General features: G+C 43.5%; 1 protein-coding gene across 1 annotated transcript in view; it reads left to right on the top strand.

Moving 5' to 3' along the window:
- Window positions 1-24,050, top strand: part of SMARCC1 (SWI/SNF related, matrix associated, actin dependent regulator of chromatin subfamily c member 1) — a 132,708-nt gene that overhangs the window by 72,727 nt on the left and 35,931 nt on the right. Inside the window, exons 22-24 of the mRNA XM_056129210.1 lie at window positions 19,413-19,468; window positions 21,365-21,479; window positions 23,002-23,156. Coding sequence (XP_055985185.1) covers window positions 19,413-19,468; window positions 21,365-21,479; window positions 23,002-23,156 — 326 coding nt within the window. The remainder of the gene's footprint in view (window positions 1-19,412; window positions 19,469-21,364; window positions 21,480-23,001; window positions 23,157-24,050) is intronic.

The raw sequence follows: 24,050 nt of genomic DNA, 5'->3' as shown, positions 1-24,050 counted from the left end.
TGTAGAATTTTCTCATGGTGTTTGCACATACGCTTGCCAGAGGTTACACATACCCTGTTCCTACTCCCAAACCCGAGGGTTGTGCTCTAATTGAGGCACACATTTTGGTTGTAGTACTCACCGGAGTCTATTGTGGTTTTGCGTTCCATATTTTTGAGAGTGTGTTATATACATGTTTATAGTAGTCATACAAAAAGGCTTGCTATATATGATCCTTTTTATCCTGTAACATTTTTGTTCAAAAGTCTGTTGGTGGCAGGTGTTGGAGCATATGTGGTGGTATTCAGGGCTCTACTCAGGACTCATTCTTTGAGGTGCTCCAGAGACCGTATATTGTGCCAGGGATTGAACTGGGTGGCTGTAAGGCAAGCACCTTAAGTCTGTACTTTCTCTCCAGCCTGAAAGGCAAGTTTTGTCTAAAACTAAATGTACTCTCTTGTTTATTGTTTTTGCATGGAATATCTTTTTCCATTGATTAATTTTGGTGTTATGTCATGATAACCGTAGGACTTTAAAAAGTGTTTATTATGGGCTGGAATGATAGAACAGCATGTAGGGCACTTGCCTTTCATGCAGTTGACCTGGCTTCGATCCTCAGCATCCCTTATGGCCCCCCAAGCCACCAGAAGTAAGCCCTGAACACTGTCAGGTGTGGCCAGAAAACAAAAACAAAAAGTGTTTATCAAGTAGCTCTGGATCTTATCTGTAACATGACAGATTCCAGCCTGTAATATTGGGCATACAACGGATTTTGTTTTACAGTTGACATTTTTTGCTATTAAGAACTCCTAAGTACCAGGGTTGGAGCCACAGAACAGCGGGTAGGGCGTTTGCCTTGCACACGGCCAACCTGGGTTCAGTTCCCAGCAATCATCCCATATGGTCCCCTGAGCACAGCTAGGAGTAATTCCTGAGTGCAGAGCCAGGAGTAATCCCTGTGCATTGCCAGGTGTGACGCAAAAGGCAAAAGAGAAAAAAAAAAAGCCTAAGTACCTATTTTTTGCTAGGTCTGTGTGAAAGAGGAGTAAAAATTTAATAATGTTGCTTAATGTTCTTTAGTAATGTCTGGACACTTAAATAGGAAGTTTTTCTTTATGTTTATAATTTTAATTTTTATTTATTTGGGTTTTGGGGCAGTATCAACTCTTATGACTTTCTCCTGGCTCTGTATGCAGGAATCCTGGCAGGCTTGGGTAACCATATAGGTGCCCGGTCAGTAGTGTGCAAGACAAATGCCTACTTGCTATTCGGTTTCTGTGGCTCTCCATGTTTTTAATAGCTTATTTTCATACCAGGTAAAGGATATTTTTGTACATGTAGCACAGTGGGTAGGGCGTTTGCCTTGCACGCAGCCAACATGGCCGACCCGAGTTCTTTTTCATCATTATTTTTTAATTATTATTTGCTTTTTGGGTCTCACCCGGCAACGCTGAGGGGCTATTTCTGGCTCTGCACTCAGGAATTACTTCTGTGTTGGGGGCCCATATGAAATGCCAGGGATCCCCTGGTTGACCACATGCAAGGCAAACACCCTGCCAGCTGTACTATCGTTCCAGCCCTTATCTTTTTTTTTTTTTCTTTTTTGGGTCACACCCATCAATGCTCAGGCATTACTCTTGGCTTTGCACTCAAAAATTACTCCTAGCAGTGCTTGGAGGACCATATGGGATGCCGGGGATTGAACCCGGGTCGGCTGCATGCAAGGCAAACGCCCTACCCGCTGTACTATCATTCCGGCCCCTCATCATTACTTTTTTGAGGTACCAGGAATTGAATCCAGGGCCTCATACATGCAAGACATGTGTTCTACCATTGAGCCACCCCCCAAGTCTCAAGCCTAAAATCTAAGGTTTCTATGAGTTGCATAGAGTCTGCTATTATGTTTTCACTCCCTCCCTCTCTCCCTAGACTATGCTCAGGGATCACTCTTGGAGGGGCTCAAAGGACCATATGAGGTCCAGGGATCAAATCTGGGCTGGCTGGCTGCCTACCTGTGCACTGTCTCTCTGACCCCACTTTGATGTCTTTAAAATTTCAATCAGTAGACTCATTTTACAAATAAGGAAACAGATTTTCAGATTATTCAAACCTCTCATCTGATCGGAAGTGGCCAATTAGATGTCTTTTCTGAAGCACAGTGTATACTCAAAGGAACTAACTAGTATTGGTTACTAATACAGAATGCCAAAACTTTGAACTAAAAAGTAACTGGAGTGTCCTCATTATTTTGTGTTTAATAGTTACTTTCCTTTGGGGGGCCAGATAGTATGTGGATAAGGCACTTGCTTTGTATGTGGTGAACCAGGTTTGATCCCAGCATCCCATATGGTTCGATGAGTACCAAGTCAGGAATAATTCCCCAGTGCAGAGCTAGGAGTAAACCCTGAGTATCGCTGGATGTGGCCCCAAAACAAAACAAAATAAAAGTTATTTTCCTTTCTCTTAGTTAGAAACTGAAATTAATAAGCTGAGCCACTTGCTCTTTGTTGATTCTGCACTACAAAGGCATTACCTATATTAGGCAGGATAAACCTGAGCCTACTTAGTGCCTGGGAACAGTCTTACTTTCCTGAACAGGTTTTTTGTTTGTTTTTTTTTGTTTTGGTTCATTTTAAGGTCTTTTGGTTCCCTGTGGTCATGGAATTGAAAAGGATTTGGCAAAGCCTTTTTATTTGAGTCAAAGATGTGTCTGTATTTTGCAAGATCAGGGACAGATTTTTTTTTTTTTTGCTTTATGCTTTTTGGGTCCCACCCAGCTATGCACAGGAGTTACTCCTGGTTCATGCACTCAGGAATTACTCCTGGCGGTGCTCAGGGGACCATATAGGATGCTGGGATTCGAACCTAGGTTGGCTGCGTGCAAGGCAAATGCCCTACCCGCTGTGCTATTATTGCTCCAGCCCCAGGGACAGAATTTTTTCATGTAAAATCTGCCTTGCAATTTTGGGGAGATTATAGAATAGAGCATTAGAGTTAAGGTAAGATTGCAAATTTATCCATATCTAGTTTAGTTCAAAATCCTATGACCTCAGTCCTCTGTGGGACTAAATTGTCCTGATTCATTAGGGAATGGATGTTCCCTAACGTGTGCAAAACTTGAATGAGACGGTTGCAGGAATCTGTGGAGAAGACAGGGCATGATTCTTGGATGGCAGGAACAGTGAAGCTCATTCATAGCATCAGGAAGTAGCTGATCAGGTGTCCTTTCTGAAGTGCAGTGTATACTCACTAGTTGTAACAACAGAATTTGGGTATTTTTGTATTTCGTTAGGGCCAGGGAAAATACCAGCATTGTATGAATGAATTGTGAATGGAATACTATTACAAACGTGGCCTTTTATAGTTGGTGTTTTATATTGGGCAGTGACTAATAGAATAAATTAGGAAACAGCAAATGGTACTCCTTGTGGAATTGCTTCAGTTAAGTTGTAATGAGAGGTAGCAGTGTTCTTCCTTCCTTCCTGAAAAAGCTCATTCTAAGCAGGGAGCTCAAAGAAGGAATCATCCATTTCATTTTATATGGCAAAATAGTGCCTTGTTAATGTAGCACACTAATTCAAAATAGTGTAGGGTTTGAATGATATAGGGTTTTCTTAAGACAATATTGTGCTTGGATGTTATGTTTATGATTCTCACTGAACTCACTGTATCATACATATTGACTTATATGTATGAGCTATGAAAATACGCTACGAGGCTATCTCTGGATTTGTCACTGACCTAATTTTTTATTTTGGATTGCGGGAGAGACATTTGGTGACACACAAGATTGATAAGCTCTAGGACTGAAAAACCTTGATTTTCATTTATTAGGGGATCTCTTGTAAGAATTGTTTAGTAAATAAATGTTAGGTTATCAGATGGAGACTCTTTCATTTGTGCTCTTTAGTGAATAGTCATTCACTATTTTCTCTAATGTTAATTTTTTAATTTTTGCATAGCCTGAAACCATTCTAGCAAAAAAAAGTATATCACTTTATCACTTGACATTCCGTTACTCATTGATTTGCACGAGCAGGCACCAGTAATGTCTCCATTCATCCCTATTGCATGCTAGTGTAGCCCAATGGCGTCTGCTCGCTCCAGGAACATGAAGAGCCTCAAACAGGATGTTCAGGGTCAAACAGAATGTTCAGGATAGTCAGACAAAGAAGTCTGACTATCTCGTAGGTGGGCGGCCACGCAATCTTTTGACATTCCATGGAATCCAGTGGGTAAAGGCTCTAGTCCAGCTGTCATCTCCAAATTGCATTACGTGTCCAGCCCATCTGATTTTCGACGCCTTGGCAAACGAGACAGCATGCCTGATTCTTGATCATCAACGAAAGTCAGAACTTCAGATTCTTTCTCTCACTTCAGTGAAGTGTTATACTCCAAGCAAAGCTCTTTCTGTTCCTCTTTGGGAAACCTGAATAGAGTTCTGTTATCGTAGGGCCCGGGTCTCTGAGGCATATGTTAATGCAGGAAGAACAGTGGAATCGAAGTGATGTGCCCGGAGCTGGAGTTTCTTCATCCTCTTAGCTATCCCTTCGATGCTCTTGAAGGTGTTCCAAGCCACTCTCTTCCTCCTGCGCAACTCAGGTGCCATGTCATTCTTCATGTTGACTTCTCAACCTAGGTGCACATAACTGTTTCATTCCGAGACGTTTGTTACATTGAGAGTGAATGGAACATCAGGAACTAGACCAATTCTTATAAACATTGTCTTCTTGTCATTCAGCTATAGTCTAAACTTTACACACTCATGTCGAAGTCGACCAGCATTTGTACTGCTTGGCTAATGTTTGGTAGTTTTGTAAAAAAAAATAAGATTTCAAATGCACTGAGTTCTAGGGAAAAGTAGACGCTAAAACAAAAGTTAAAAGAATAGGGGCCAGAGTTATAGTACAGCATACAGTCTTGCATGTAGCTGACCTGGGTTCAATCCGCAGTATCCCATATGGTCTCCTGAGCATGGCTAGGAGCTTAAGCCTGGGTTACACACTTTTATTTATTTATTTTGCTTTTTGGGTCTCACTGGGCAATGGTCAGGGGTTATTCTGGGCTATGCATTCAGGAATTACTCTGGTGGTGCTCAGGGTTTACTGTGTATCTTTTTTTTTTTTTTTTTTTTTTTTGCTTTTGGGTCCCACCTGGCGGTGCACAGGGGTTACTTCTGGCTCTGCACTCAGGAATTACTCCTGGCTGGTGGTGCTTAGGGGACTATATGGGATGCTGAGAATCGAACTCGGGTCGGCTGCATGCAAGGAAAACACCCTACCCACTGTACTATTGCTCCAGCTTTGTATCTTATTTTTTATTTAGAGACATTTGAGTAAATTGATGTTTCTCTTTGAAATGAACAATATCTTTTGGGAAATTGAATCACAAATGAAACATTCAGAGATAATGGATGTCAAAAAGCATTTTTCACATCGTGGAGTATAGGACTCCCAAGATTATGTCCTGAACCATTTGTCACAACTGTTTTTGACTTTTTGGGCCACACTTGACAATGATCAGAGGTTACTTCTGGCTCTATACTTAGGAATTACTCCTGACAGTGCAAGGAGTGCCATTGGAATACTGGAGATCGAACCTGGGTCAACTGTGTGCAAGGCAAATACCCTACCTGCTGTACTATCACTCCGGGTCCCTGTCACAACTATTTTTAAGAACCCAACAATCATTTTTAGTTTTTTCTTTTTTTTTTCATTCATAGGGTGTTTGCTTTTTGTTTGTTTTTGTTTTGTTTTCGGGGCACACCTGGTGGTGCTGGGTCTGTGTTCAGGAATTACTCTTGGCAGTGCGCAGGGGTCCATATGGGGTGCCAGGTATCGAACCTGGGTTGGTTGTGTGCAAGGTAAGTGCCCTTTCACTGTATTATCACCCTGGCCCCTTAATTTCTAGTTTTCATGGCTTAGAACTTGTTTTTGGTTTTTCAAATTAAGAAAGCAATGGCAGTAATAATGAAAAGGCCACTTTCTAGGACCATGATAGGCAGAAGTGACTTGATAATTCTGCCCTAGATACTATTCTATACTATATTATAAATAACCTCAGTCATCTCACCGTGAAGATTTCCCTTCATGAAAAAAAAAAAACTTCCCCTCCAGTTTTGCCATACCCAGTGGTGCTCAGGGCTCACTCTGAATGGAGCTTGGTGGACCATTTGGGGTGCTGGAGATTGAACCCAGGTTGGCCACCTGCGAGGCAAGCACTCCACCTGCTGTGCTATTTCTCCAGCCTGTCCAGATCATTTTTAAAATGAGGCGTTTCTCAAATACTATGTGCAAAAACATGCTAGGCTGGTGAAGCTCAGGAGATTGTGCAACAGTATTTGGTGCTGTTTGAAGCCCACATGGGCAGTGGGCCTCCACATTTCTTTGTCATTGTTATGTTTGAAGCGCCCTTTCAGATCTACATGAAGAGTCATGTTTGAAATACGAATTCAAACATGTGTAATGTATCAGCTGAACTTCTAAGAACTTTCTAGTACTGACTATATTAGATCACTTGCCTAGTAACATTTATTAGATGGTAGGATGTTTGTTTTTAGAAAAAAATTCAGTTCCATTATATAATACAGACTTTTAGGAATTTTTTTTAAAATCAGAATTAGATCTTTGGTTACTTAACAAAGGGTTTTTTTCTGTGAGAAATTATGTAAGATAAAGCTGGCATCCTCTTAATAATGGGGCAGTTTTATGTGATGAATTGCACGTATTTTGGAAAACTATGTATTAGAGGATTGGAGTATAATGAATTGTTACATTGACTTGTTATATATAATGTATTGTTCAAGATGGACTGTATCTAGGAGATGCCATAGAATTAGCATAAAATGGAGCTGGAGTGATAATACATCAGGTACCGTACTTTGTGTAAGCTTGTCTTACACAAAGCTGACCCAGGTTTGATCCCCAGTATCCCATATGGTCCCCTGAACACTACTAGGATTTATTCTTGAGTACAGAGCCAGAATAACACCTGAGCATTGCCAGGTGTGGCCCCCACCAAAAAAATAAAAAAAGAATTTGTGCAAAGGAAATGTGTGACTTTAGATTGAAGAGTTCACAGAGAAAGTAGGATTTGAGCTGAACTTTGAAAAGGAAGGTTAGACTATCTGAGCCAGATTGAAACAAGTATTTGATTATTTTTTAAGAGGATATTAAAACATTTATTGATTATACATGATAATGAGTGATAAATAAGCTTCATTCCTATCTGTAATTTTATCTGGTACCATTATTCAATTTAAATATATTGCATTGAATGTGCCAGCAAGTGTTTGATTCTTGAGAATAATGTCAACAAAATTGAAGTGAAAGAAAACAGAAGAGGATAGGAGTGAAATAAATCATGTTGGGGAGGAAAAAATAAAACAACAAACCTGGTTGGCCACAAGTATGAGTAAGCCTCCAAAGTGTTAGTTTATAAGTGTGGTGCGCTGCTCAATGGCTTGGACTGTTTTTGGTTTTTTGTTCTGTTTTGTTTTGGGTTTTTTTTTTTTTTTTTTTTTTTTTTTTTGCTTTTTGCTTTTTGCTTTTTGGGTCACACCCGGCGATGCACAGGGGTTACTCCTGGCTCTGCACTCAGGAGTTACTCCTGGCGCTGCTCAGGGGACCATATGGGATGCTGAGAATCGAACCCAGGTCAGCCGCGTGCAAGGCAAATGCCCTACCCACTGTGCTATCTCTCCAGCCCCTCAGGGTTCACTTTTGACAACTTGGAGGGCCATATTGGTCCCTGTATTCAAACTGGGGTCTGCCAAATGCAAGGCAAGTGCCTTAACATCTGTACTATCTTTCTGGCCCTAGTTTCCCAAAAATTTCGAATGAATTACCATCAAGGGTCTCATTCCTTTTTCTCAGAGAAGTAAAAAAATTACTGAATCAGCAGTTCTCCAAGGTTTTGGTCGGAGGGAGGAAGGGAGAGAGGGAGGACAGTACTTCAGGCAGTACTAATGGGGCCCATGGTCACTCCCAGAGATACTTTGCCAACTGGACTGTTTAAGCTTGGACCTAGCAGTGCAGGGGACAGGAGGGGATAGGGCATGCATTTCTTTTTATTTCTTTTTTATTATTTCTTTATTTTTTTTATAATGTAAGAGTACTGCTATTTATTCAGCCATTGATTAAGCTGGTTGAATTGGTCATGAACTCCACATTACATTTTTTTTTTAATTTTATAAGTTACCCACCACCATTACACCTTCCCACCACCAAATTCAGGATGTTTCCATCCCAAACCCCAATCCCTGCCCCAAAACACAACCGAAATAATATATCTCGTATTGTCTGTTATGAATAACTGCTGAACTGCTTACAAAAAAGTGTTCATATAGGAAACGAGAAGATTGTTCTATTTTGGCAGGAACCATTAAGACATTCTATAGGATATCACTAACTTTAACATGTTGTTAAAGTTTGGGTGATGTGAGCTTTGGTGTATATATATATATCTAAATGTGTGTTTGTGTGTGTGTGTGTGTGTATTTCCCTCTATGATTTGTTGCCTACTATCTGAACCCCATCAAATGTGGTGTGATAATTATAGAGAATGAGTAGGGAGTGTTTTATGATGTGCTGCGTGGCCACTTTTGTGGCCACGTTGTCCAGGAATGTTTACTTATATTTGAGCCCAGTCCCCTTTTTATAGCTTTAAAAAGCAAAACAATTGAACTCAAAATACTTAACCATAGCACTCTTTGTAGCACTGTGGACTTTTAACCTTGCAGTCATTAAGAAGTTCTCAAAAGTAGAATTCAGTTTTTTTAATTATATTTTGAGAATATACTCAAAATTATAATTCACTGTTTTAGAAAGTAACTACTGGCAGTTGACAGATAAAATGCAGAAATTGGTGACATTTCCCACAAAATAATCATAGTTCTGTATTACAAAGTATCATTAGTGGTTTGTAATATATTTTATTAAAGGCAGGTATACTGCACATTCTTAATTTTGTCTTAAAGCTCACTTGTCCCGTTCTCAAAAAAATATATAGGAAATTCTATGTTTTTTCCACATTTTAGTTTTTCTTTTTTTTTTTTTTTTTTTATTTATTGAATCACTGTGGGAAAGGTTACAAAGCTTTCAGGTTTATGTCTCAGTCATGCAAATATCAAACACATTTCCCTTTACCAATACTTATTTTTTACCATGAAGAACCCCAATAAAACCCCACCCCCCACCCCTCCCCGTCCCTGTGAAGCAGATGAATTCTAGTTAACACTCTATCTGCTTTGATTAGATTCATTGTTTCAATAAAAGATTCACCACTATTATTTAGAGTTTACCCCCCCCCCCCCCGAATCAGACATGCTGAAAAAGCATTGTGAAGTGATTTGCTTTCTACGGCTGGGTTCAAGAATTAAATGTTGGTTTTGGATTTCTGCTCTTTTACCTATTGACCCTGGAAGTATTTCTACTGAAAGTCAGATAGTTAAGAAATTGGTTTCTGTGTTCTGGAGTCCTGGCCGTGCTGGAGAGCCGCTCGCGGGGGGCAACCGGTGGCCTCGGTAGGGCGTGAAGGGCGGACCAGAACGCCCCCCTTCCCATGAGGTTTTAGTCGCCCCCACACTCCCGGCTCATACCTGCTGTCCACAAGGCTCCCATGTGGCCGCCATCTTTCTTTCCAGAGAGGAGAGGGCGAATGGGGCAACACCCTTTCCCCTCCGGCAGACTTGATGGCCTGGATCAATGCAGCGTCCGTTCACTTTTCTGCTCCAAGCTGCTGGGTTCTGCATTAAGTCCTTGTGCTTCTGGGGCCGTGGCCGTGCTGGAGAGCCGCTCGTGGGGGGCAACTGGTGACCTCGGTAGGGCGTGAAGGACGGACCAGAACGCCCCCCTTCCCATGAGGTTTTAGTCGCCCCCACACCCCCGGCTCATACCTGCTGTCCACAAGGCTCCCATGTGGCCGCCATCTTTCTTTCCAGAGGGAGGAGGGCGGAAGGGAGCAACACCCTTTCCCCTCTGGGCAGAAATGATTGCCTGGATTAACGCATAGTCCTTTCACTTTTCTGCTCCAAGCTGCTGGGTTCTGCATTAGGTCATTGTGCTTCTGGGGCTGTGGCCGTGCTGGAGAGCCGCTCGTGGGGGCAACTGGTGGCCTTGGTAGGGCGTGAAGGGCGGACCGAAACGCCCCCCTTCCCTTGAGGTTTTAGTCGCCCCCACACTCCCGGCTCATACCTGCTGTCCACAAGGCTCCCATGTGGCCGCCATCTTTCTTTCCAGAGGGAGGAGGGCGGAAGGGAGCAACACCCTTTCCCCTCTGGGCAGAAATGATTGCCTGGATTAACGCATAGTCCTTTCACTTTTCTGCTCCAAGCTGCTGGGTTCTGCATTAAGCCCTTGTGCTTCTGGGGCTGTGGCCGTGCTGGAGAGCTGCTCGTGGGGGGCAACTGGTGACCTCGGTAGGGCGTGAAGGACGGACCAGAACGCCCCCCTTCCCATGAGGTTTTAGTCGCCCCCACACTCCCGGCTCATACCTGCTGTCCACAAGGCTCCCATGTGGCCGCCATCTTTCTTTCCAGAGAGGAGAGGGCGAATGGGGCAACACCCTTTCCCCTCCGGCAGACTTGATGGCCTGGATCAATGCATAGTCCGTTCACTTTTCTGCTCCAAGCTGCTGGGTTCTGCATTAAGCCCTTGTGCTTCTGGGGCTGTGGCCGTGCTGGAGAGCCGCTCGTGGGGGGCAACTGGTGACCTCGGTAGGGCGTGAAGGACGGACCAGAACGCCCCCCTTCCCATGAGGTTTTAGTCGCCCCCACACTCCCGGCTCATACCTGCTGTCCACAAGGCTCCCATGTGGCCGCCATCTTTCTTTCCAGAGAGGAGAGGGCGAATGGGGCAACACCCTTTCCCCTCCGGCAGACTTGATGGCCTGGATCAATGCATAGTCCGTTCACTTTTCTGCTCCAAGCTGCTGGGTTCTGCATTAAGTCCTTGTGCTTCTGGGGCCGTGGCCGTGCTGGAGAGCCGCTCGTGGGGGTCAACTGGTGACCTCGGTAGGGCGTGAAGGACGGACCAGAACGCCCCCCTTCCCATGAGGTTTTAGTCGCCCCCACACCCCCGGCTCATACCTGCTGTCCACAAGGCCCCCATGTGGCCGCCATCTTTCTTTCCAGAGGGAGGAGGGCGGAAGGGAGCAACACCCTTTCCCCTCTGGGCAGAAATGATTGCCTGGATTAATGCATAGTCCTTTCACTTTTCTGCTCCAAGCTGCTGGGTTCTGCATTAAGCCCTTGTGCTTCTGGGGCTGTGGCCGTGCTGGAGAGCCGTTCGTGGGGGGCAACTGGTGACCTCGGTAGGGCGTGAAGGACGGACTGGAACGCCCCCCTTCCCATGAGGTTTTAGTCGCCCCCACACTCCCGGCTCATACCTGCTGTCCATAAGGCTCCCATGTGGCCGCCATCTTTCTTTCCAGAGAGGAGAGGGCGAATGGGGCAACACCCTTTCCCCTCCGGCAGACTTGATGGGCTGGATCAACGCATAGTCCTTTCACTTTTCTGCTCCAAGCTGCTGGGTTCTGCATTAAGTCCTTGTGCTTCTGGGGCCGTGGCCGTGCTGGAGAGCCGCTCGTGAGGGGTGACTGGTGACCTCGGTAGGGCGTGAAGGACGGACTGGAACGCCCCTCTTCCCATGAGGTTTTAGTCGCCCCCACACCCCCGGCTCATACCTGCTGTCCACAAGGCTCCCATGCGGCCGCCATCCTTCTTTCCAGAGAAGAGAGGGCGAATGGGGCAACACCCTTTCCCCTCTGGCAGACTTGATGGCCTGGATTAACGCATAGTCCTTTCACTTTTCTGCTCCAAGCTGCTGGGTTCTGCATTAAGTCCTTGTGCTTCTGGGACTGTGGCCGTGCTGGGGAGCCGCTCGTGGGGGGCAACTGGTGACCTCGGTAGGGCGTGAAGGACGGACCAGAACGCCCCTCTTCCCATGAGGTTTTTTGTCGCCCCCACACCCCCGGCTCATACCTGCTGTCCACAAGGCTCCCATGTGGCCGCCATCTTTCTTTCCAGAGGGAGGAGGGCGGAAGGGAGCAACACCCTTTCCCCTCTGGGCAGAAATGATTGCCTGGATTAACGCATAGTCCTTTCACTTTTCTGCTCCAAGCTGCTGGGTTCTGCATTAAGCCCTTGTGCTTCTGGGGCTGTGGCCGTGCTGGAGAGCCGCTCGTGGGGGGCAACTGGTGACCTCGGTAGGGCGTGAAGGACGGACCAGAACGCCCCCCTTCCCATGAGGTTTTAGTCACCCCCACACCCCCGGCTCATACCTGCTGTCCACAAGGCTCCCATGCGGCCGCCATCCTTCTTTCCAGAGAAGAGAGGGCGAATGGGGCAACACCCTTTTCCCCTCTGGGCAGAAATGATGGCCTGGGTTAACTCATCGTCCGTTCACTTTTCTGCTCTAAGCTGCTGGTTTCTGCATTAAGTCCTTGTGTTTCTGGGGCTGTGGCCATGCTCCAAACTTAACTCTGATTTTCAGGGAGAAAGATTGGGTGGTTTACTTCTCATTGATCACTTTGTATATAGAGAGATGTCTTACGCGGCCTTGTGGTTTTGAGAAAAAGTCCTCGTTCCCGCATACTCGAGCTGTGTTTGTAGAGGCTTCTGGTCACCGGGGTTCCATCTGGGGGAGGCGGGATGCGGCGCCTACTCCAGCTGGAACTTGCCGGTGCTCTCGGCTCTTTTTGGAACCTGTTTTTTCTTTTTTCTTTTCCTCCGGGATCCCGCACCCTCCATGTGTTCCTTCTCTTATTCTGAACGTTTCAAAGATGGCCACATTTTAGTTTTTCTAACCATATTATCATAGGTTGAAAAGTATTCCAAGAGCATGGGAAAAGAGGTAGCAACTATTAAGGATAGTGTTAGGGGCTAGTAAATTAAAGAAAACAGGAGCTTAACTCAGTTTTATTTTTTTTTTAGTAAAACAAAGCATACAGAGATCTTTCAAATTCACATATTTTGTGGCATGTGGCAAATGGTTTTGAGTGGCTGATTAGGGTTTTCAATATTGCATCTGTGGGAGATGGAGGGACAGAGAAGCACCTAATTGGCAATGCCATTTCTTTTTTTTCTTTTTTCTTTTTTCTTTTTTCTTTTTTTTTTTTTTAAATTTTATTGAATCACCATGAGATAATTACAAGCTTTCATGTTTGGGTTACAATCACACAATGATTGGACACCCATCCCTCCACCAGTGCACGTTCCCTACCACCAATATCCCCGGTATATCCCCCCTCCTTTCCCACCCTCCCCCTGCCTCCATGGCAGACAATATTCCCCATACTCACTCTCTACTTTTGGGGATTATGGTTTGCAATGCAGATACTGAGAGGTTATCATGTTTGTTCCATTATCTACTTTCAGCATACATCTCTCATCCCGACCGGTTCCTCAGGCCATCATTTTCTTAGTGATTTCTTCTCTATTCCAGCTTCCTTCTCCCCTTTGCCCATGAGGCAGGCTTCCAGCTATGGAGCACTCTTACTGTCCCCTGTATCTACTATCCTTAGGTGTCAGTCTCATGTTATGCTGTTTTATACTCCACAAATGAATGCAGTCCTTCTTTGTCTGTCCCTCTCTTTCAGACTCTTTTCACTTTGCATGATACTCTCTATGTCTATCCATTTATAAGCAAATTTCATAACTTCATCAGCAATGCCATTTCCTGTCCTGCTCTCTGTAGGTTTTCTTGTCATGATTGCCAGCTAATTTGCATCTCACATCTGAGGTACACTCAAAAGTCTAGTAGGTGTATTTGTTATCCATTGCAAGATAAGAAAACATGAGAAAGAGAGGAGGGGAGGGGACGAAAGAGAGAGAGAGACAGAGACAGAGACAGAGAGATATGGCAGGCTTGGGTGGTATGGGGGTGATGAGAGGGAACCTGGGGACTCTGGTGCTAGGAAATGTAACACTGGTGGAGGGATGAGTTTTGGAAAACTATGACTGAAATCTAGTCATGACCAGCTTTGTAAGGGTCTATTTCACAGTGATTCAGTAAAAAATTCTGGGGGAAAAATTATATCGGACCTGGGGAAATAGTGCAAAGTTTTGGAGTGTAAGTACATGAAATAGCTCAAAGTTTTTCTGCATGCTAGAGCCCATGTGATCCCCAGCACCACATGATCTCCTGAGTACCACAGAAGTTACCTCTGATGACTAAGCCAGGAGTGTGCCCCTCCCAACACTGCTGGGTATGACCCAGAGAAACAGAAAAAGATACAAAAGAACATCCATTTATTTATTTATTTGGAGAGAATGGCACACCTGGCTGTGCTCAAAGCTTACTCCTGGCTCTGTGCTCAGGGATCACTCCTAGTGGTACTCTGGGAGCCATAACGGGGTGCTGGGCATCCAGCCCCAGTTAACTATGTGCAGACAAGTGCCCTACCCACTGTGCTATTGCTTCGCCCCCAAGAATATCTGTTTATTATGGTTTCTCTGGATCAGAAGTCTATGCTTTGCTGAATGGATCCTCTACTCTGATCTTACATAGTTGCCATTGAGGTGATGGGGAGTTTGAACTGCACTATCTTCCAGACCCCTAATTGTTGAGGAACTTTACTTGGATGTAGAACTGGTTGCCCAGCTTAGCTGCCTCCTGGCTCTCCTTCAGGTCTAGTGGCTACCCAGTGTTCTTTACCGTGTAGACTTTTCCAACAGAGTGACTTCATCATGCCAGTGAGAAGAGCCACTAAATAGGTCTTCCTGCTTAAGGAAAGTATGCAGGGATCTGAAACTTACAAGTCTCACTGCTGTGGGTCCTGGTCCTGGTCACATCTCTTGTTTTCAGTGCGTTAAAGCTTGGACCTTAAGAAAGATATCTTCTGAGTGTCTTTGTCATATTAGCATTGATTTTCTATCATAGTGGTCAGCTCACTTTCTGTAAAGGGTTAGATGACAGGATGTGAAACTAACTTAATTTACTTAATCTTTTGAAGAAACCCCCCCCACGTTCTTTCAGCTAACAGAAAATGCCCCCCAGTTGCATCTCCTGCCCCTTTACTTGCTTCTAGTACCCTCCCACGAGGGATATGTTGTTGGATATTAACCCCCAAGTATTTTAGGATTTTTCGCTGAATTACACCTTTTCCTCCCCCAAGAAGCTCGAAGTGCTGCTCCAAATCCCCCAAGTTAATCTTTAACCTTTCCTTTGTGCTTTGCCTCTCATCCTCTTAGCTGACAATTTCTCCAAGTCAGGCTTGGCTACTTAGAAAGTCAAACCTTCTGGTTACTCTGGATTTTGTATCTGTAGAGAATTATTTGCTTTTCTCTTTCCCCTATAACCTTTTTATAGTTTACTATAGAACAGTGTTCTTTGCTTAAACACAAAAAGATTGTTACTGCTATGCTCCTAATATTTGGGAGTTAATTGACTCTGAAATGTATTTACTCCTGGAGTCTGTCAGGCTTCAGTCGTTCTGGTTGCCTAATACTCAAAAAAACTGAGTCCCACCAAGGGATTTTGGGGTGGGGCAGGGTGAGCAGCAAAGCTACCTTGGCTTTTAGTAATGGAACAATCTAGAAATTATAAACCATGGTCATGATACAAGGCGTAATGACCTAAAAGAAGGGACCTCGTGTGGTAGGAAAAGATAAAACAGCCTGAAGACTTACTCTGGGATTTACGGTAAAAGCCCAGCCAGCTTTTAACCTCTGCCCCCCGCCCCCGCCCCCCCCCCCCCCAAAACTGTTTAGGAATCTATATTTCTTTTTTGCTTTTTGGGTCACACCTGTCGATGCACAGGGGTTACTCCTGGCTCTGCACTCAGGAGTTACTCCTGGCAGTGCTCAGGGGATCACATGGGATGCTGGGAATCGAACCCAGGTCGGCCGCATGCAAGGCAAACGCCCTACCTGCTGTGCTATCTCTCCCAGCCCCAGAATATATTTCTTATTGTATTTATAAAAAAAAAAAAACCTACAAATCCAAATAAGTAAATAGTTACTTAGTATGTATTAGTGGCAAGGGAAAAAGAAAAGAAGTGTAGATGGAACGTCACCCCTGGGCCAAAGCTTCTAGAAAAACGTCTCCTTGAGGTAATGCCCCCCAAAAGAATTGCCTCCATTAAAATGCTTTTCCTGGGGCTGGAGTGATAGCACAGCGGGTAGGGCATTTGCCTTGCACGCAGCCAACCCGGGTTCGATTCCCAGCATCCCATATGGTTCCCTGAGCACCGCCAGGGGTAATTCCTGAGTGCAGAGCCAGGAGTAACCCCTGAGCATCGCCGGGTGTGACCCCCCCAAAAAAAACCACCAAAATGCTTTACCTCTGTAAATGATCAATCACATCTACCTGCAGTCCTATACCTTGAACCCCCTCAGATGTTTTATAAGTATGATATTCACTTCTGAATTAAACAGTCCATTGACCATCATTTATGTTCCCCGTCTCTTTGTTCTTGGCCACTGAACACTTTGTAACATGGGACTCCCCTGGACACTTTGGAATTAACCACTTTGGTATTACCCTACTTTGGAAAAGACTGAGTTAGAGGATAACATCTGGCATCTAACAAAAGTTAAATAACATCTGACCTTTGTCTTTCCAATCTCACCTTGCCTTGCCTTTGTTTTGCAAAGAACCATAGACTGAACTATTAAATGAAAATGATGGCGTTCTGGTTAAATTTTATTTATAAAATCTGACAGCAGGTTATTTGTTGATCTGCTAGAGGATGAATTAGGGACAGGTGATTTTTTTTTTTTAATTTCTATTTGGTTTTGGGCCCTCAGCCAAGTGTTGCTCAGGGATTACTCCTTACTTTATAATCAGAGGTCAATCTTGGCAGTGCTTAGGGGAACATAAGGGTTCCAGGTGTTGAATTGGAATCAGCTGCTTTCGAGGCAAGTACCTAAAATCTATGTACTGTCTCTCTGGTTCAATTTTCTAATAAAACTATTTACCTAGCCCTTTTCAGAAAACGGGAGAGAAAGTCTCTGCCTATCTGGATGATAGCAGATTGAGAAGGATCTTTGGGAGCTCACAGCAGGATGAGGACGTACATTGTTGTTACTGAGAGAATGTCAGAGGCCACTGAAAGGACTTGTGTTACTAGAGAGTCAGCCTGTTGGATGTTTACGTGTTTCTTAAAATGAGTGACTGCTTTTAGTATGTTCATATAATTATCATTCACATGAATTAATTTCATCCAGAACACTATTCTTGTAAAAGAAATACTTCTATATATGCCAGATGTAGAGTGACATTTTATTATGAATTAAATTTCATTTCTAAATTCATTTATTATGTTATTCTGAGCTATTCATGTCTTTGTTCATTTTTCTATAATATTATCCTTTCCTTTATAAATCTTATATATTGATCTGCGTGTATTTTCTTCCATTTTGTTTATTTTATTTCGTATTCTTTCTTTTGGACATCTTTTTTTTTTTTTTTCTTCTTTTTTGATCAAACCCGGCGATGCTCAGGGGTTACTCCTGGCTCTGCACTCAGGAGTTACTCCTGGTGGAACTTGGGGGAACCACCATATGGGATGTCAGGGATTGAACCTGGGTTGGCCGCTTACAAGGCAAAAGCCCTACCCACTGTACTATCACTCTGGTCCAATCTTTAATATTTTAATGAATAGAAGTCCTTGAATTGTTTTGATTGTTTTTGGTTTGGGGTCACACCTGGCAATGCTCAGGGGTTACTCCTGGCTCCTACACTCAGGAATCACTCCTGGTGGTGTTCAGGGGACCATATGGAATGTAGTAGGTTAAACCTAGGTTGGCTATATGCAAGATGAGTAGTCTACTTGCTGTACTATATCTCCAGCCCTAAATTTAATAGATTAAAATATGTTTATTTTATGTTTATAACCTTGTGTCTTTTAAGTGTCCTGTGCATATACTATCACTCCCTGAACCCCCTCCCGTCATAAACACAGCCAAAGTCTGCCCAGAAAATGCTTCTGTGATCATGTGTCCTTCCTGAGGCAGCTGTGCCCTTCTTATAACATGTTGTATGTCCATCAGTGGTTAGAATTGGTGCACTGTTTCTGTTCTTTCCATTGAGCATGTGATGCTCTTCAGTAGTTCAGTGAATCTCTAGCTCGGCACTGTATTTCCAGAGCTTGACTCAGGATAAATGTTCATTAAGTTTCAAATAGTAACTTTTTTTTTTTTGGTCTTTTTTCTTTATTTTTTATTGGGTTTAGGGGCCACTCCCAACAGTGCTCTGGTGCTGTTTGTAATGGTCCTGAGAGGATCCAGTCATGATTTGGGGTTGGATGCCATGCACTGCATGCATTCCAAGCCCCATGAATTATCTCTTTGATTTTTTTTTAAGTTAAAAAATAATGTTAGGGCCTGGAACAATAGCACACAGCAGGTAGAGTGTTGACTTTACACACAGCCAATCCAGGTTTGATCCCAAGCACCCTATATTGTTCTCCCCATACTCACCAGGACTGCGCCCTGAGCACAGCCAGGTGTGGTCCAAAAACAAATAAAACATTTTTTCTTTTAATTTTGCACATGTGAAAAAGTTCAGCACGTTTTTTAACATTTATCAATAGCCAGGACTAAAAAAGATATTTGTCACAATACCCCAGGACCACTTTGCCTGCTTCCTTCCTATCACCCATTCCTTACTGCTCTCCTGATTTCTAACCACTGGATATTGCTTACTTGGTGACTTGTTTCCCACCATCACCACCCCCTATTTTGGGCCACACCCAGCGATGTTCAGGGGTTACTCCTGGCTCTGCATTCAAAAATTATTCCTGGTGGTACTCAGGGACCCTGTGGGAAGCCAGAAACCTAACCTGGGTGGGCCACATGCAAGACAAGCACCTACTCACTGTACCATCACTCAGGCCCTGAATATTGCTTTTATGTGTGTTTTTTGTTTTGTTTTGTTTTTGAGCCTTTCTGATGGTGATCAAGAGGTTTTGGGGTCCCACTAGAGATACTTGGCCAACCAGACTCTTGACTCAGCACATGGCCCTAAGGAGTGATGCTACTGGGTGTTGCAGTGCCAGGCATTCCCAGGCCACCCAACAGTGCTGGGGGAACAAGTGGTGGCAGGAATCAAACCCATTTGAGTGAGACGCTCAGGCATGCTTCCTACCCTGCTGCATTATCTCCTGATCCCTTTCGTGCATTTTTTATCTATTTTTTTAATTTCATTTCTTTTTTATTGGTGAATCACCGTGAGGTACAGTTACATACAGACTTTCGTGTTTGCATTTCAGTCATACAATGATTGAGTGCCCATTCCTCCACCAGTGCCCATTCTCCACCAACGTCTTTGATCTTTAAATGAATAGAATCATGTCAATGTATTGATTTATGCCAGCTTCGTTTTTTGTGAGCTCCAACCTTATTGCTATGGGTGACAGTATTTTAAGTATTTAATATATAGCTGTATAGTCCTTTTCTGCCCATATATTATCTGTTCTTATTTTGCTTATAGAAGCTGCAGAGGAAGAAAAAATGGAGCCAGATACTGATGGTCAGCAGCCTGAAAAGGTAGAGCCTTTCTGTTTGAATTGTACCATTAACAGAAAAGCCACAAGGGAACGTTTTATAGCTTAATAGTTTGGATTTATTCTGATCATTTGAGTTGTCTTCTATGTTTTGCTGGTTTAAAGTAGAGTTGGCACAAGATACATAAGAGCAAGAGAGGACAGTTCTCGTTCATTCAGTGAAGATTTGTTTACTCCCCCCATCTTTTTTTTTAGCCCAGTGGGAATATGAATATAAAATTTATGGCTCTTATGATTATTGAATAGTACGGTTTGGTTCTATGCTTGTTCCAGAATAGACTTATAGACTATTAAAGGCAAAGAATTTAAAATAATCTTTTTGGGGAAGGTTATGGGGGGTTTACACTGGGTAGTGCTTGAATGCTACTCCCAATTCTGTGTTCAGGGATTACTATGGGTGGTGTTCAGAGGACTGTGCAGTACTGGCATTAAATCTGGGCCTTGCAGGCATGTGCTTAACTATTGAGCCATCTCCCCAGCTCTAGAAAAATCTTAGGTAACGTTCGACATAGATTTTAAAGAATAGACAGAAATATCAAAATTGAAAGAAAGGGTTGGGATTTGAAGATTCCAAGAGTGATGAAGGGGAATCACCGGGGACAGCTTGTGGAGGCAGTGTCTGTGATACATGACTCCAGATTTGTAGAGGCTATAAAGATGTGTTGGGCAGAGAGGGCTTGACCAGCCTCTTCTCGATGAGGGTGTATGATAAGCTCTCATTATGTACCTGCGAGGGTTTTCTAGGATTTTTTTGGCAACAGATTATTTTGCTTCACAGTTAATAATGCTTATTCTCCACCACCCCTCTTTTTTTTTTAAAAAAAACTTCATTTTAATTGTTGATCTTTTGGAAAACTAATGAATAATTTTGTTTTTAACCAATAAGTAATATAAAATTTAACATTCTAATCCTGATCTTAGGACAAGGGTGTTTTAGTGCTTTAGATACGTATTATGAATACTTAAATGTTAAGAGGTACATCTCTGAATTTAAGGGGGTCTCCCAAGCAGTGTTCAGGGTGCCTGAACGGGTCATTTCAGCAATTCTCTGTCTACCCAGTGGATTTCAGAACTCTGTGGATCCTGCAGTTCTGTGGATTGTTCTGGTCACTCCAGCAGTGCTTGGGCTCCTACCAGGCTACCCCCGGCAATGCTTAAGGAATCAAGTGCTGAGGATTGAACCATGACTGGCCTCATTCAATGCAGCACCTTACCCCTTGTCCTATCTTTAAGCTCCTGCATTTCTTACTACTTTCCATCTTTACTCTCCAAGCCCCACTGAACTGAGTTCACTTTTTTTTTTAAGGTTTATTTATTTATTTTGCTTTTTGGGTCACACCCGGCGATGCACAGGGGTTGCTCCTGGCTCATACACTCTAGGAATTACTCCTGGCGGTGCTCAGGGGACCATATGGGGTGCTGGGAATTGACCTGGGTTGGCTGCATGTGAAGCAAACGCACTACCCACTGTGCTATCACTCCAGCTCCGAGTTTATTTCTTGAGGAATGAGGATCATAGGTTTCCCAAGCTGTAAAGGCCCTGGATCCCTAATGCAGTGTTCAGCCAGTGATGCCATTGGCTCAGTGCAAAGGTCTATCAATATATTCCTGCTGTGGACCTGGATGTTCAGGGTTTACTGGAGCCACTTCAGTGGTGCTGTGGGCCCCCAGGGCTGCACCCAGCATTGCTTAAGGGACATGTGGTACAGAGAGGGACTCAAGCCTGGGTTGGGCACATGGTTGGCAGGTGCCCTAGCCACTGTTATATTCCCACCCAGAGTTCACTTCTTATAAAAAATAGTGGTATCTTTTTGTTTTTCTAATATCACTGTCACTTATAAAACAACCAAGTTTTGTTCACTTGCTTTACCCATTTCAGGCAGAAATCAAAGGAGAAAATGAAATAGATGAAAATGATAAAGCACAAGATGGAGAAAATGAAAAAAATAGTGAGAAGGAACAAGATAGTGAAGTTAGTGAAGATGCCAAATCAGGTAATTTGAGGGAACTCTTTGGATTTTTGTTATGTAAAACTGCAGAGCACTGGGGGAATGTGTGCTTGTGTAGAAATATTTCTCCATTTTTTGGAGGTTTAGTTTTCTTTTTTTGTGTTTTGGTTTTTGGTTTTGGGGCCACACTTGGTGATGCTCAGTGGTTACTCCTGGCTCTGCACTAAGGAATCGCTCCTGGCAGTGCTCAGGGGACCATATGGGATGCTGGGGATCACGTTGGCTGCATACATGGCAAATGCTATCACTCTGGCCCAAGGTGTTTCATTTCTTGCAAGAACAATGGTAGGCTTTTAAATTTTGTTTTTCCTGAAGGTACCAATAATGATGGTAGTGGGTTCCTTATTTTTAGTAGCATATAGACAGGCCAGTTGTTCTATTTGACATAGGTCACTGCACAAACCTGCTTAGCATCCGTTGTATACCCAATCATTCCTGACTCAGAGGACCCGTGGAAGCACATTTGCAATATTTGGTTTTCTCCAAACCCTGGGACTTCCCAGATCACTTCAGTGACTGGTGAACAAATGTTGGTCTTAGGGCAGGGTATCACCCTGAATTTTCCTTTATATCTTAAGAAAACTGCACACAGCTTAGAGAAATGAAAAGAATACAAAAGTAATACAAAGTGTACCATGTAGAAAATCCATCTCAAATTAAATTGAAGTAAACGTAAATGCATGGAATGGTTTATCAAAAATCTTTTGTTGTTATTGTTGTTGCTTTTTGGGTCACACCCAGCGATACACAAGGGTTACTCCTGACTCTGTGCTCAGGAATTACCCGTGGTGGTGCTCAGGGGACGTATGGTGTTGTGCCCAAGTTTCAGATCCCCAATTGCGGAGAGACCCAGTTCCACACACGATAATGCAAAAGCAAAGGAACTTTATCACTAGCCCGAGCCAGCGCTAGCTTGAGCTAGGGTCCAAGTCTCATCCAATGCAGTGAAGTCTTGACAAGAACCTCAACTCCAAATCACAGCAGTTTATATAGGGTTTAGTCAAGAAGCAATTTATATACTGATCTATTTTTAGCATTGCCCTGTTACAACAGTGGTCAGCAATTAGACAGCAGGTACCAGTAACAGTTTGGGGTTCTTTCCAAGTTGGGTGCAACGACCCCACATGACTGTTCAGATCCAACTGCCCAGTTTCTTATCTAGGTGAATTACTCAGTTGAGAATTTACCAGAAACTGCAAATCCTGCTTTGGGGAAATAGAAACTGAGGCCTCGTTGAGATTTAATGTTAGCTGCAGCCTGCCATGGCTTCTGAGGAACCTGCTTTTGGGCCTCACAACGGGATGCTGGGAATTGAACCCGGGTTGGTCGCGTGCAAGGAAAACACTATGCCCTCTGTGCTAAAATCTTAGAGAAGAAAAGGCATTGAGAATTCTGTATCATAGTCGTCCTAGTTCATCTTGTGGTGGAGAGAACAAGATTGAAAGTTAATGAAACTGGTCACCACACTAATAAAGCGTTCTGATTCTTCCCTCTCTCCCCCCTGCAGAAGAAAAGGAGACTGAAGAAAACAAGGAACTCACGGATACTTGTAAAGAAAGAGAAAATGATGTTGGAAAGAAGAAAGTAGAACATGAAATTTCTGAGGGAAATGTCGCTACAGCCGCAGCAGCTGCTCTTGCCTCAGCTGCAACCAAAGCCAAGGTTTGCCCCTGACATCCCTTTTCAGTGCTCTCATAAGCCAGGGTTAAAGGGTCATGTTGTGAACATTTAGTATACAGAGCCTTATACCCAAAGGACAGGACTGCTTAAGTGGCATTTCTAGGTTTTAGGAATGCCCAGGCAAGAGGAAGAGGGTAAGCCCAGTAGACCTGATCCTAGGATTGATTGCTTGTGACCTGACCTATCACTCAGCGCTGAGAAGCCTGGGTCGCCGAAGGTAGAATTGAGAGAGTCTTGGATTATTCCAGTAACTTCTACCAGGTTGAAATATTTGATTTTTAAGACAAAAAAAAAATCTGTTTCCTTATATAAATACTTCACCCTTCTTTTACAGAGTGAAAGGAGAGAGAGAGAGGGAACCTAAAATAGCTCTTTTTCTTCTTGAATTTGCCAGCTTTTCTGGGGGTGGTTTTCTCTATTTATAACATAGTATTGGCTTCACAGCATACTTAAGAGAAAAAGAGAATGTTATTTCCTTGCTTTGTGTTAATTTGGCATTTTAAAGCACTCCAGGCATCAGTGTGTCAAATTTTTTAAAAATCTTTTAGTTCTTTCTCCATCTTACCCTTAGAAGTATACCTTCCATTATCAGTTACTACATTTGGAATAATAGTTACTAGAACATACCTAATCATTACATCCAGTGCTGTTTTTGATCCATTGGTTATGATGTTCATTAGGGGTCTTGAATTTCCTCAGGCATTCAGTTGCTGTGAGCTACTTCTCTACAAATCTAATCTGTGGGTCATGGTTCATAACATCCACAGATGACTCAATTCAGACTTCACAAGCACTGATTTTTCTGCCCTCTTCTCATTCTGTTGATAATGTCAGAGTCACCAGAGATCACACATGCTTGGTCGTTAGTGTTCATAT

This window comes from Sorex fumeus, unplaced genomic scaffold (genome assembly GCF_029834395.1).
Source record: "Sorex fumeus unplaced genomic scaffold, SorFum_2.1 ptg000072l, whole genome shotgun sequence".
Taxonomy (NCBI): domain Eukaryota; kingdom Metazoa; phylum Chordata; class Mammalia; order Eulipotyphla; family Soricidae; genus Sorex; species Sorex fumeus.
This window is presented reverse-complemented; position numbering and strand designations above follow the sequence as displayed.